The following is a 15114-nucleotide window of genomic DNA, read 5'->3' on the forward strand; positions in this document are numbered from 1 at the left end:
CAGGTTACATTACATATTCCATATTTTATTTAGCATGATTGGTATAGGACATTAACGTTTTATAATAAATACATGTCTATTTTTACTAAATGTGCACACATTTTGAAGGCATAAACGTTGAGTTAAAAAAAAAAACTAAATTGGTAAACATTTCCAGAATTTACAAAATGTTCAAATAAAGTCTCCAAAGCCGGCCATAGTGCTGTTTTCCCAATCGGAATCCGAATCAGAGAATTCTTGCACAATGTTTGCACGGTCTGGAGAGAACTGATCGAAGTTGGGCCTTGTCTTGACCTGAAGTTGCTGGACCTGACAAGCAGCATGAATTGGCAAAGACCTGTTAAAGATGTTCTGTGATGGAATAGGAGGGATTACCACCTTCATCTCGGGCCCAATGGTCTTGTTTGGTGGGAAGTTGTCATACTCTACTAGAACATGTTTTGGGCCCACGTTGCTATTTAGAGCGGTGAGATACTGTCCTTTTTCTTTGAGATAAGAATGAACATTAGTGCATGGGCCTGCCACACCAAGCTCGTCCTGTTGATCGACCATAGGCCTACATCTGTTTCCTTCAATGGCTGCGTCGTAGACAGATGGGATTGTGATGTCCTCGTAGCTTCCCGTTTTCGCCGGAAGGGTAGCAGTGTGAGCCTCCTCTGTCCGGGTATGGAGTGGATGTCGGAAGTTGTCCCCCTGTGAGAAGTTAGGCAATCTCTGCATCTCTTGTTGGGGCATCCTATTCTGAAGCGCCGATGGAGCCTTTGAAACGGCGCCACTGAGTTTTACAGTTGTTCCAACTTGGCGACGGGACTTTGCGCGGCGGTTCTGGAACCATACCTGAAAAACAAACGGCTCGTTATATTCTGGTTGTATCCTGTTTTTTTCCAGGCCTATAGTAGCCACATTTAGTTTCAATAGAAAGTAAGGATTAGTGTAGCCGACCTGAATCCTGGACTCTGGAAGTCCAGTAAGGGTTTCCAGTCTCTCACGAAGGTAGATGTCAGGGTACTGGGTGTCCGAATAAACCTTCTCAAGCACCTCAATCTGCGGTTGGGTGAAGTTGGTTCTCTTTCTCCGATGGGTCAGCAAAGCCATACTGTCCGCTCTTGGCCCAGTAGAGATTGTAGGCCTACAGTTGAAGTTTACCATGCCACTGGCACTGTAATCTGTATGAAATAAACACAGAATTGCATGAGTATGAACACAATATTAAAATACTTTGTGATATGCTATATGCTATTAAAAAAAGAGCCCCCATTTACTGCCCCGGGGCCTAGGCTACTCACACACCTGAATGCGCCACGCTGCTTCTATCCAGATGTCCCTCATGATGCATCTGGAACTGACTGAAGTCTCCGACCCGCAGTTTTCCATGGACCGAAGACATGTTGCTCATCTTATTCCCAGACTCTAAATGGCTTCAACGACTTGTTGCTGGTCTTATATTCATCACGGTCATCTTGTGATCAAAGGGACGTGTTAACGTGCGGGCCATTAGAAACGGCTGGCACTGAAACAGCTTTACACACGACATCAGACGCGCCCAGTGGCGAGCTAAATGTGTGAACAAGTGACACCCTGAATGACGGCGTGAGCTAAGGTCGTTTTAATGGAATATGCACGCTCAATACACATTTCATGAGAAAACAATTATCCGCTTCAAGGGATGTAGTTCCTGGACCATTAGTGTACCAAGAAAGAGACGGTCAGAAGTTCAGACACTGGATCTCCAGAATGTTTAAGTTGCATTTTGTCATTGCCTTTTCATTTAGTATGGGCTTCATAGAGGCATCTTTTATTATTTTTTTAATTTTAGGCTTATACTAACCTTGATACACATATACATCTGGCATAAAAACTATTTGATTTTGAACGTCGGCCTGATTTATAGAAATGATGAATCATTCACTCCCTTCTCATCACAAAGAAAGCTGATCTAATACACAAATCCAGTTCAAAGATGCAGAAGTTGACATTGAATGGGCTTCCTCTCCAGTCCCCAATGAACTGTGGGGGGTCGATTGAATAGGCCATTGGTCTGCTGCACACGTTAGTCTGCAGTCTTTAATCAGAATCAGAAAGGGATTTATTCGCCATGAAAGTTTGCACAGACAAGGGATTTGCTTTGGCAGGAAGGTGCATACAATAAACATATAGGAATCTTAAATTTAGATATATGGTCTAACTATACTAAGAATACATAAACTAGCAATACTAAGTGGAATACAATTAAAATAAAATATACAATAAAATAAAATATACTATAAAATACAACATAAGTTGCCATAAAATAAAATATAAGTTGCCAATTTCTAGTATAAAATACAATATAAAATACAAATATTACACGAATACAAATATTACACGATCTCATAAAATGTGGGTTATTTAAACCTGATTCCAAATATATCCTAAATGTAGCCTAATTTACATGTTGGGAGAATTTCATAGGCTACATTTATCTTGTAAAATTGTATAGACAAGCCCATAGGCTACCCTAGATTAGTCTTAGACGTAGGCCTATCATATATAGGCTACCAAAAATGTAGACTTGTGTGCTATGCAGACAGGATTCTTCTCTGAGCTATAGTCTATAAATACATATTGAAAGGAATTCTGATGATCTTTTGAAATTGTCTAGCAGGCTAGGCTATAGGCTGGTTTTGTTGGTTCTTTGTCAGTCCATTCTCTTTGACTTGAGACATCAGCTAATAGCCTACGCAGCATATTACGTCCCTTTTTTGTTGGTAAAATAACATACTGTGGGCTAGACAAATATGATAAACAAAACATGCCGCTTAGTAGGCTATTATGTTGTAGTATTTTATCACAACCAAAACATTTGACACAGTAGGCCTATTCTTGTTTGTCGTCACAGTAGCCTACTGACTTTGACACTTGGCCTTGCCTGTTACGCTACCAATTAATTAATTAATTAATTAAAAGCATTAGAAAGTTCAGTTGTGATTAACTCACAGACTTTGTGGTTCGCAAAGCCAACATTCAACATCAAACACATTCATGGAAGTTTAAACATCGCGACACAAAGACAAAGTAATGACTCTCAGGAGCTCTCAGCCATGCCTACAGCCTAGACTGGACATTTCACACCTTGAGAGTGGCCACTAGGCTATCTATTGAGACAGACTTGGAAATGGCCCCGACGAGAGAGATTTGCGAAGGTATGCCAACAATCAGCGTTCGCTCTATTAAGTTGGTCTGAATGTGTTGCTGTTTTAAAACCAGTGTAGTTAATGAAATACATGTAGGCCTAATCCCCCCCCCACACACCTAACCCCACCCCCTTTGTGTGTACTACAGGATGTATATTTTGTCAACAACAAATCAAAACTTCTGGCAAAAGATCAATGTTATTATGGCATCTGTACAAATAAATCCAAATTAATAATACAAATAATATAAATAATTATACATGTGCCGTGTTGCTTAGTTACGCGATGTTTCTACGTCAGTACTTTACGTCTCGATCTACGAGAACATCCGCCAAACGAAAACGGAAGTAAGTACGTGGCCGCTTCAGCTGACATTCTGCATGATGGCGACAGAGGTTCAGAGCGGCGACCTCAACAATGGCAGTTCTAGCCGGCTCGAGGTCTCAATCGACGGCCTCACCCTTAGTCCCGACCCCGAGGGTGAGCAAGAACAGGTCACGGAACCTGACCCAGAGTTGGCAGAGCAGAGGACCGAGGAGCAGACAGCCACCGATGGCGAGGATGGAGAGGAGGGCGAGACTGCCAAATCCACGATAGAGAGGAAATGGGGCTTTCCTTTGCTGGAGCTTTACGGACTAGCGCTGAAATTCTTCAAAGGTATAGGCTGTAGTTACTGTGTATTCCAATTTGGGGACTACACAAGGCATATTGAAATGGCAATCGTGTTTCACCCAGGACAAACGTAATACCTAGTAGCCTATGTTGGCCAGTAAACGTTTGTGCATGCTAGGTAGCTAGCAGTCGGATCTGATTGCAAACATGGGTTGTTAGGCTAGGCTAGTTAGCCACAAGAGTATTCATTGCTACCCCAATACATTCTTATAATAACGTTACAGTAGCTGCTACCTTGCTCTAGTATAACATTAAGTGTCAAAACCAAGTACCAATCGAGTTTGATTAATTCCATCCACTTAATATGGTGCCATACATCCACATAACATGCTTACCAAGATAGCTAGACGAGCATACGTAGGCTAGTGGCGCTAATTAAATTCGCTTCTAAATCGAAATTCTGTCTAGCTAGCTGGTCAGCTGCCTATTAGAGATTAAGTTGATGAAATCCTAGATTAACGTATCCTAAAGCTTCGACAATCTTAAATGATGTAGATGAGTGTAGGAGACATTAACTTGAAGCATTAATCAAAGTGGCCACGTAGTAACCGACTGTATGGTGACCCAGAAGCTTGTTTGGTAGGTTGTTAGAAGACACGCACACCCATCTGTCATTCATGGCCCTGCCACCATGGAGGGAGTGTTACTTTACAATCTCGCTCCCTACACATACTTGTCCCAACGCCATTATAAACAGACACGACACACGATCACACACATCAGACAGCGACACAAAATGATTGCCTGTACCATTCATTAGGTTTTCAAGCATTAACCGTGTGTAGGGTAGTTTTTCGAAGCTAGTTCTTGATTAACCCTAGGCTACAGACATGAACGTTTATGGATGTTTTACTGTATAATTGAGGTCTGAAAGCCTGTTCATCTGTAGCTTTCCTACGTGTTAAGTGCTCCAATCAACGGGAAAGTGCAAGTACATCTTTCCTTCTAAGTGATCCAATGTGCATACTGTATATTTCACAGCCAATGGAATAAACTGGAAAAGGGGTCTGAGCCTGTAATGCTCATGTTTCAGACACATCTCCATTCACATTCCCTGCATGTCTGTTAATGTCCGGGTGTAAGTGAGCTTGTACCATCTATGGCCGTGTATCACTACTACTCATCGAGCATTGGCCTTACAGGACAGAGATAGGAGAAAGGTAACTGCTAAGTCATCGACATAAAGTGAGAGGGCCAATAGTGTGTACTCTAAAAAGAATGATGCGAGCATGTCATTCTTTAGTTTAATTCTTTAATTCTTTAGTAGGAAGAAGCCACAGCTAAGGAGCAATCCATCCATGTTGTGTGTTGACAAAATAAACATCTCAGTGTTATGTTGGATTGGAATGGAGCAGTACAAGAACTGGGCCTATGGTGGTCCTTTCTTTAATTAGCCTCATTGTTAAATGTGTGGGAAACTGCTAATCACTTCAGACAATGTGCAAACCGGTTCTAAATGCGGGTTCGCCGATTAAGTTACTCCCACAAGTTTGACCCTAAGGGTATTTCCCATATAAACATATATTGTAACTTGTTATTTGACCTGTTTTGATAGAGGCCCGGGGCAATACAAACCCAATGTCCGACATGCAAAGATGATTGTTTCTGACATTAATTCACTATCTATGGTAACTCAGTGTCATAGTTAGTCCCCACAAGTCCTGTAGGAACTAACTAGCTATAACCCATTAACTGCATTTCAGGGTTTGTCTAGAGAATTTTTTATTTTTACATATCAGTTATGTGGACACTACAACAATGACGTCTCCATTAAATCGGTGTTGAGTTTAGAACTCTGCTGTGTGGTTCTCCTCAGACAAAGATGGCAAGGCCTTCCACCCCACCTACGAGGAGAAGCTCCGCTTGGTGGCGCTGCACAAGCAGGTGTTGCTGGGGCCCTACAACCCGGAAGCCTCCCCTGAAGTTGGCTTCTTTGATGTTCTGGGCAACGACCGCAGGTAAACAGTCTCAAGGAGGGAGGGAGTGAAGGAGCGGAGGAGGGCTTGGCTGCCTGTGTGTGTGTGTGATCTTTGATCTCTGGTGTAGGCTTCAGCCAATGTGCTGTGCTGTGGTTTAGGAACACTGCAGGAAATGCAAGGAGCAGAGCTTTTCCTATCCTCACCATGCTATCAGTACTTTAAGCAAGTCAGCAACTCGCGCTCACATTTCCAGTCCCTGTTCTGGCTGAAGGGTTGGAGAGTTCAGAAAGTCAGCAGATGTTCTTTTAACCACATCCTAAGTCTACGCTGAAACCTCACCACTGACTCCCTCGCCATCTCTCTTTTGTTTTTTTGTTGTATTGTCCATTTCTTGTCCTTTCCTCCAGGAAAGAGTGGGCCACCTTAGGGAACATGGAGAAGGAGGAGGCCATGGTGGAGTTTGTCAAGCTGTTAAATAAGTGCTGCAACCTGTTTGCCCCCTACGTCACGTCCCACCAGATCGAGAAGGAGGAGCAGGAGAGGAAACGGTGAGCTCCGGCAGCTCAGGGCCAGAGTGTTCCACTGCACATCTGAAGGTCGCTGCTTCAGATCACAATCAGAAAGGGATGGTGCTTTGGCAGGAAGGAGCATACAATAAACATATAGGAATCTTAAATTTAAATATGTGGTCTAACTATACTAAGGGTACATAAACTAGCAATACGAAGTGGAATAGAATTAAAATATACAATAAAATAAATCTCCCCCCTGTACGACACTTTGGATTAATCCACTCAAATCTGCTAAATTGACAAATTGTTATTATACGCCACACACAGATTTCAAATGAAGCTGTGCAGTCAATGCTACTTTAGTGTGCGAGAGACATCTGGCGATGCGAGCCGATCGAAATAGCTGGCACCGTTTCCTGTGCTTCCTAAATACACTCTGTATACAATTAGAAGTACATACCAGTGTAAATGTACAGAGATAGCAGCCAAAGGTGAAACCCGAACTTGACCTTGTGTGTGTGTGTGTGTCCAGTGGTCATTGAGCTGCCATCTCACAAACGCGTGTCTGTTGCGCCGGTGTTTCCCCCCGCCTCAGGAGGGACGAGGAGGAGCGTCAGCGCAGGGAGGAGGAGGAGAGGGAGCGCCGGCGGCAGGAGGAGGAGACGCGGAGGCGGGAGGACGAGGACAAACTGAAACGGGCGGAGGAAGACCGGAGGCAGGCCGAGGAGGAGAGGCTACGGGTGGAGCAACAGAAGTACGTGTGTGTGTGTGTGTGTGAAGGTGCCAGGGATCATCCGTGCTCCTCTCTCCACACCTGCACCTCTCTGCGTTTGGTATTCTCCCTTTCATCTGCACCTTTTTAAAATGGTATTTTTTTGATCAAATCAGACAGCAGATCATGGCGGCTCTGAACGCCCAGACGGCGGTGCAGTTCCAGCAGTACGCTGCCCAGCAGTACCCCGACAGCTCAGAGCAGCAGCTGGGCCTCATCAGACAGCTGCAGGAGCAGCACTACCAGCAGTACATGCAGCAGCTCTACCAGGTCCAACTAGCCCAGCAGCAGGTACACACACACATACTGTACAAGAAACAAACATACTCAAAACAACTCACTGCCCCACACAGCCACTAATCACCCCCCCCCCCTTGCAGGCGGCGTTCCAGAAGCAGCAGGAAGATGCGGTGGCCCAGGCCACCCTGGAGGCCGGTGGAGAGCCGCCTGCTGCTGCTGCTGTTGTTGCCGCTGTGGCGTCCCCCCCCGCCGTGGCAGCGCCCCCTGCTGGAGAGGAGGCCCCCACGCTCAATGGCCAGTCAGACTCGCACTCGGAGAGCATGGAGATGGAGCCGGAACCTGAGCCCGCTGACGAGGTCACGGAGAATGGGCCGATCAGTACAGGTAGAACACACACACACACACAGAGGGCTTTGTTCCGAGCCAGAAACTCTAGACGTATCCCCTTGTGGTCTTGTCGATGGAAGGAGAGGTTATAAGTAGGTGAAAGTGATCTCTCCCCCAGCTCGTACTGTCTACGAGGAGTCGCCATTATCCATGCTGCACATGCAGGATTGTGAAGGGTGCAGATTTGGAATGGAGCCGTGTAGCTAGTCTCATTCATAAGTAATAGCGTCTTTCTTTATTGGACTGTCTATTGTCTACCAGTATCACATGCAGACACAAGATGTTTTGGGAAGCATGATGACAACTAGTATCACATGCAGACACAAGATGTTTTGGGAAGCATGATGTAAAAAAACTCTTCAAACTTTTTTTTTAATCATCTAACCTTCCCACTGTCTCTTTTTGTGTCCCCCCCCTCCCTCCCCCAATTGCCCTCCCTCGCTCGCTCGCTCCCTCGCTCCCTCCCTCCTGCCTGAGTGCGGCTACTTAGACCAACACTTGTACTATTGTTTTTGTTGATTTTATGTAAAGCACTTAGAGCTGCAATTCTTGTATGAAAAGTGCTATATAAATAAAGTCTAACTTACTTATTTACTCTCCCTCTCTCCCTCCCTCTCTCTTTCTCTCGTTCGCCCCCCTTCTTTCTCACCTCCCTCCCCCGCCCTCCCTCCAGCAGGCCCCGACTCCCCGCCCGTCATCGCGGCGCCCTCCATGTGGACGCGCCCCCAGATCAAGGACTTCAAGGAGAAGATCCGCCAGGACGTGGACAGCGTGATCACGGTGGGCCGGGGCGAGGTGGTGACGGTGCGCGTGCCCACGCACGAGGAGGGCTCCTACCTCTTCTGGGAGTTTGCCACCGACCACTACGACATCGGCTTCGGCGTCTTCTTCGAGTGGACGGACGCGGCCAACGCCTCTGTCAGCGTGCACGTCAGCGAGTCCAGCGACGAGGACGAGGACGAGGACGGTAAGCGCGCTCTCGCAACCCCCCCCCCCCCTCCCCCCCTAGAGGAAGGCGCCGTAGGGGCGTCATAAGCGCCGAACGTAGTAAAACCCGAAACGCCTTCCGCTGCTTCCGACCCCCTCCGCAGGCGACCCCCCCAGCGAGGAGGAGAAGGCCAAGAAGGAGGCGGGCAAGCCCCAGGTGGACGAGATCGTGCCCGTGTACAGGCGGGATTGTCACGAGGAGGTGTACGCCGGCAGCCACCAGTACCCGGGCCGCGGAGTCTACCTGCTCAAGTTTGACAACTCCTACTCTCTGTGGCGCTCGAAGAGCGTCTACTACAGGGTCTACTACACCAGATAAACCTGGGGACAGACTGAGAGATGTGGCACGTGTGTGTGTGTGTGGGAGAGGGGGTGGTCTGTGTGAGTAAACGGTGTGTGTGTGTGTGTGTGTTTGAAAGTGGGAGGCGAGGAGGGGAGAGGAGGAGGGGAGGATGCCACAGGAAGTGTTCTGGACGACACCACCAGAGGGGGACGAAGAGACGCACCCGGAGCCTTAGTTAGAAGACGGGACTGTGGGTTTGTGGTTTTGTGTGTGTGTGTTTCTTTGTGTGTGTGAATACATGTGGGAGTCCAGGGGGAGAGTTATTCCTTCAGTGTATTCGCTCGCTCCTTTTCTCCGAGTCTTGGACTACTCCAAGACTCGGGTCTCTTGTGTTTCTCCCCCACTGTCCGGCAACCCCCCCTCCCCCCCAGCCTGTTGTCTTACGGGTGCTGCTTCTGTCTGAGTGAAGCTGATTAGCGTGAATACGAATGTGGCCAGCCCATTGAAGGGTTCATGTGAGCCAAACGTCCAGCCGAAGATACGCAGGCATACTACAGCACCTAGGCCTTTGGTCTAGAGAACAGCCCCTCTTCGGCCCCCAGGAGGTCACACACTTTGAAATGGGATGGAGTCTCTGCACCCAGTCACATCGCCAGTGGCAACACAACAGTGGAATAGAGTTCGGCCCAGTCCCAAACTTGCCGCTAGCCTCTATATCTCGTACATTTGACATCTGACTAGAATTGGACAGTTGTTAGCAGTTCACATGTCACCTCAGTTACAATACGTTAAAGCCGTTACCCGTTTTCTTTCCTGCTAGAAAAATCCTCTCTGACATGCAGTGTGCTAGAGTAGGGGCCAGTCGTTCAGCGGTTGCGTTGGGTTCTGGTTGGGCTTGGGGGTTTGGGACTGGCAGTGGGAAGAGTGGGGAGTTGTCTGACTCGTCCGGTGAAGGTCTTGTAAAGTCGGGCATCTCTAAAGAACGCGGAACGGGGCGAGGTTGTTCAAAAGCATTTAATACATATTTATTATCCTCCCTTTCGTGTAGAATAGGTATACATATTTTTGTTGTGTCCGCACGTTGCTCTATCGGTGTACTTCATCTCCAGACAGGAAGCCCTGTGTTGCAAGAGTCCACAAGGATGGTTTCCAATACTTGTAATGTTACCTTTTCCATGTTACCTTTCCTTTGTGTCTACTGCTAAACAACCTCACACCTTTTAAATGACCATGGCGGTCAGGAGACGAGGTCAGGAGTCCGGTCGTGGTATTGGAACACATCTGCTGTGTGGTCTTAGGACCGTGGGCTCTGTTGACCACTGAAGGTTGTGGAGTGGTCAACCAGATTTTGGACCCGTAACTGACAGCTAACAAGATGTCCTGCCTTTTCCTTTGGTCGTGTCACTGTTACATTATCTGTCAGTACTCCCACAGTGGAACAACTAGTATTTGCTGGATTCCTGGATTGATCTCTTCATTTCTATGGATGGATTCAGATGGTCATCTCAAATATAACATGACTAAGTTCTATCACTAACCCAGAGATAATCTAGGTCTCATGTCATTGGTCAAGCTATCAGTTATTAACCACGTTTTTGTTTTGGACCTCCTTAAGCTGGTTTTGAAGTCGTTACGATCTCTAGTTGTTTGTTTCTTTGCCATGCGTTGTGTTGTCCAGATTGCTCACAACCCCGTCATCTGCATGCTTTGTTCATCACTTGAAGTCAGAGACATCCACCAGGGGGTGTTGGAGTCACTTTGACGTGTGCTTCACCTCCTGAGAGACTCATGGTTGGAGAAGAAGCTGTTTTGGGGAATTGGAACCCTGTTCAGGAAGACGTTCCAATTCCCAATCCCTGATTGGGTTTCAGAATGTGAGACTTCCCACTAACACTCATTTACCATGATTTGACGGTGTTCATAATTGGCGTTCGGTGAATTCAGGCAGGAGCCAATACTCAGTTAGACCCCGGGCTGATTCCAGTCCACGCACTAGCGCCCTCTGCTGGACTTGTCTGATGGTGGAATCGTTTGCGTCAGGATAGGAATTCGGTTTCGGTTCTGTAAATGTCCCAGAATGCCACTTGCCATGGTGAAATCAAGGCTTGGAGACGGGTATCCAAAACTGAGCTCCCTCAATGTGTAATGTTTATTTACTTCTTCTGAGTCACCAAATGGTAAAGGATTGATTGAGATTGTTTAAGCCTTGTTTGTAAATAATTATATAAATGGGTTTATGTGTGGGTTGTAAACTTTGAAGATGACCATAGGTTGAGCATTGATGCACTATAAAGTATAATGAATGAGAATATAATGTACATTTTAACCCAAAACGGAACGTTTGAAATGAAGAATGCTCAAACCGATTGACTATGACATGACAGAGAAGCTCATCTTTTTGTATTGCTTTAACTCATTTTGATCTATATGGGTTTGAGGATTTCTTGGGCATATATTTAATCTTGATTAAACCTATGTTCAACTATCTGTGAGTGGCTCTTTTACTTCCCATTTATTCACGGGTTCTGTACCTATCTTGCCAAAGTGTACCCTCATACACTTGGTTCATATTTATACTTTTGTATATTATGATCAAGCACAGCCACAACCGGCTGGGTGGACCGCTTTCACACAGTGATTGAAGGGAGCTTTAGTTCCATAGAAAGGATTTTAAAATGGATGTTCAAAACACTTCAAGCTGCTCTAAACAGTTGCGATGGGTATACCTCAGTGATGAGTATTTGAGGATCTAGAAGTTTCAGGTTCAACCCCCTTTTTTTACGTGGCTTTGGTCTGGTGAGTGGATCCATCATTATTAATCAAAAACATCTGCAATCTGTATGATTCCAGTGCAATATTGCGTGACTGTTTAACAGATCTCTGTGGTATTTTGTGGTCAAAGGATTCACCAGGTTTGTTATCTTTCTCAGCACAACCAACTGGAACACTGTACCAAAGGGAAATGACTCATGAAAAGACAAACAGAACCAGCCATCCTGTCAACCACCCGTTCACTGCTATCTCTGTAGTCATGAGGAACAGGGCAACACTGACAGATTTATCCTCCCAAACGGTTTACATATTTTTTTTCATGATGATTTCAAATAAGAATTTCTAGAACTGTTGTTGCCAAAACGATGCTGTGATTTGTTTTGTCAGCACAGTGGCCTTGATTTAAAAAAATATGTTTTTAAATATGAATAATGTCCCCTGTCACCACTAGGGGGCATAAATACTACGTTTTAGGGTATTCAGTGGAATAAAATTCCTGATTAGAAGAGTGTCAGGAATAACCCAACTTTGTCAATTGGACATTGCTCTATTGTGTTCAGTTATTTGGACCATGCACACACAAACTGTCAGAATCTACTATTATTTGTTTAGCCGTGGGATTTCTATGCGAGTTTGAGTGTAGTTTGCCAGGAAACACATGCAGGAATGCTGACATCAGTCTAAATGTGAAGTTTAACGAGTGGTTCGGGTTGAAATAATTTCAGGAATGCCAGTGTATTCTACACTAAATCGATAAATCTACCTATAACTTGGCAAGAGGATCATATAACGTATGTTCTAAGAGAGGCAGTTTGTGTAGCTGCAGCCACCAGAATATAGAACGCAACATATTTACATAAGTTTCAACACAAGAACAAATAAGCAGTAGGCCTAGGCTACATCAACGGTAAGAGTCAATAGTAGGCTGGTGGCCATTTGCTCAGTGCAAATTCTTTATGGGTAGCTAAATCCAGTCCTGATTTTCCATTGAGCCGCAGCTCCATTCAAGCGAGAGTCAGGTAAACTTTTCCTCCACATCCCAAGGACGGCCTGTCGGAATCCAGTTCCAGTTGCTACAGGTGGTTCCCCTCCATGTTTTATATATACTTTTCTACTTTTTCTTCTGGGCGAGCGGTGTTTTTCTGCTGGTGTAGTTGAATATGAATAGACTTTGGAGCAACGACTCGAGTAGCCTTCATCTGAAATCGCATCCTTTGAAAAATATGGCGGGATATAAAGATCATGTAGGTTCCCAAACAAAAACAAGATCAAAACTCTTTGTTGGATTTTAATGTAGGCTATAAAGGTACGAACAGCCGTTTTGCATTACAACCTCGCTGGATATCGTTAAAAATGCCTTTCCACCAAAGAACCGTGGAGCCGCGGCGCGTGAGTAGGTTGCCCCGAAGGGATGGGACACCCGGTGAAGATGTGGGCTACGTCGTGCTGGATGGGCGCAAACTTAAGAAAAATGTACTATTTTCGTCTTTGGATGAAGTTTGCTGTCATACAATGATGAATATAATTCATCAACTTTCTGACCTATCGAGAAATGCAAGCGACATATTCCTTGGGATTGAAATGGAAGCTGGAATGGTGTTTCAAAGGTCCCGCAGGATTCAACAACGCCTGGAAACTTTACAGAATACAGTCTGCAAGTTCGACCACAAGAAAATCAAAATCCGTAAGTACAATCAAAACAACAATGTTAGTAACTATCAACAAACGATGTCGTTGTTTGGATACTTTCTGGCTGCACAAAGCAACATTGTCGCAGCCCCAAACCAATAAGTGCATTAATTAATGGAACATGTAAGCATTTAAGATGTAAACATCCTACAAATGTGTATGGAACTAGGCCTACTCAAGTATACTAATTGACCCATTGATCATATTTGTCCCATTACTTTTGTTACAGTGTATGATGATTTAATGTAGCCTAACAAAATATAACTAATTAAGGGCTAAAACACAAATTCTCATGAATAATTAAAAGTGATTGTGACAGATGATGTCAAAATGAAAACAGAGAGAGGGCGTGACACTGTCGCGTCAACACATGGTTGCCTATAGGAGATGGACTTAACGTTTTTCTACGGACGTGGTTCCCGTCAAAAGTGATGGATTCCCTGCAACGCACTGACCATCTGGGCAAGCATGGGGCGCCTGTGGCGATGGCTTTAAAGCAACATTTGGACTTCGAGGACATGCGTGTCTGTGAAGTCTGTTACTTCTGAGATGACGAGGGACAAATGAACAATGTTGTTGTGAAAAAGCATTAGCTAGGACTGCTGCATTCACTAATGTAACCAGATCATGTTGACTAAAACGTTGATGATGTAGGCTTTGAAGCCAGCTTCTGTCACCCACGTTGAGGTGTCATTTTAGGCCTCTTTGTTTTAGTGAAATAGGTTTGGAAATTCACTGTCACTTGCTGGTTAGTGTAAGTTATTATCTTACTACTTTGATTGAGTTAAAGTGGCTCTTTTATATTCTCGAAATAGGTAAATGGATACGTCTACCTCAAAAGATAAGCTGACAAAGGCCGGATTGACCATTTGAAGTTTGCTCATAGTATTACTTATTTAATGGGCCCTCTGACCAGCCCTCTCACCCTGATCAACGTTTCGTGTGGCCGGTTAAGGGACGATCATGAGGCTGCGCCCTGACAAACTGACCCTTCTTTAGGCCTATTTATGTCTTCATTAGTTACTGAATATAATTCAAACAGACACACACACACACCCAGACCCACACCCACACACACACACACACACACACACAAACACACACACACACACACACACACACACACACACACACCATGCAGCTCCCTGAGTAATGTTGAATGATAAGTTATGCAGACAGCTTCCAGAGCTGTTTTTGTGTGACAGAGGGGAAGAGAGGGGGTTATACAGTAAGCTACATCATCTTGCACCTCCAAAAATCTGCTTAGAACCCTTTTGATAGCAGATAGCTTCTTTATGGGTCACATAGCCTTTCGGTACCAGATACTCTGCTTACTGGTTAAGGAAGTAAGAAAATACCAGGATAATACCATACAGAATATAGGCTATACACTGCTATGTGTCACTAGATACGCCATGTACCCAATCCATTATCACCCTATTCTCCACAGGATGTATCTCAAAAGCACATTACCATGCACACACACAAATGACCATTTATCACAAACAGCTGGCAAAGGTAAACCTATCCTCTTACAGTGTTCAGATGTGCCCTGTCTTACAGTGTTCAGATGTGCCCTGTCTTACAGTGTTCAGATGTGCCCTGTCTTACAGTGTTCAGATGTGCCCTGTCTTACAGTGTTCAGATGTGCCCTGTCTTACAGTGTTCAGATGTGCCCTGTCTTACAGTGTTCAGATGTGCCCTGGTC

General features: G+C 45.1%; 3 protein-coding genes across 5 annotated transcripts in view; 2 read left to right on the forward strand and 1 right to left on the reverse strand.

The window, feature by feature from the left end:
* Window positions 1-34: 34 nt before the first annotated feature.
* Window positions 35-1387, reverse strand: mixl1 (Mix paired-like homeobox). The gene is made up of 3 exons (XM_047021502.1): window positions 1291-1387; window positions 943-1166; window positions 35-837 (listed from the first exon to the last, which is right to left on the reverse strand). Exons 1-3 carry the CDS (start codon window positions 1385-1387, stop codon window positions 172-174), a joined length of 987 nt encoding a protein of 328 aa, XP_046877458.1. The 3' UTR covers window positions 35-171.
* A 2120-nt stretch (window positions 1388-3507) lies between these two features.
* acbd3 (acyl-Coenzyme A binding domain containing 3) lies at window positions 3508-11432 on the forward strand. Of its 2 annotated transcripts, none has more exons than XM_047021798.1 (8): window positions 3508-3830; window positions 5662-5803; window positions 6172-6312; window positions 6872-7030; window positions 7165-7339; window positions 7429-7672; window positions 8349-8642; window positions 8767-11432. In XM_047021798.1, the coding sequence occupies exons 1-8, from the start codon at window positions 3554-3556 to the stop codon at window positions 8979-8981; spliced, it is 1647 nt and encodes a 548-aa protein (XP_046877754.1). In that variant the 5' UTR covers window positions 3508-3553; the 3' UTR covers window positions 8982-11432. The 2 variants fall into 2 exon arrangements, with proteins under 2 accessions (XP_046877754.1, XP_046877755.1); XM_047021799.1 differs by having other exon boundaries at window positions 8352-8642.
* Window positions 11433-12777: 1345 nt separating this feature from the next.
* The window catches only part of nhsl1b (NHS-like 1b), a 75558-nt gene continuing 73221 nt past the window's right edge, over window positions 12778-15114 (forward strand). Inside the window, exon 1 of one of the 2 annotated variants that reach the window (XM_047022295.1) lies at window positions 12778-13401. In XM_047022295.1, coding sequence (XP_046878251.1) covers window positions 13071-13401 — 331 coding nt within the window. In that variant the 5' untranslated portion in view covers window positions 12778-13070. The remainder of the gene's footprint in view (window positions 13402-15114) is intronic. The other variant, XM_047022297.1, reaches the window with a different exon arrangement.

This window comes from Hypomesus transpacificus, chromosome 6 (genome assembly GCF_021917145.1).
Source record: "Hypomesus transpacificus isolate Combined female chromosome 6, fHypTra1, whole genome shotgun sequence".
Lineage (NCBI taxonomy): Eukaryota > Metazoa > Chordata > Actinopteri > Osmeriformes > Osmeridae > Hypomesus > Hypomesus transpacificus.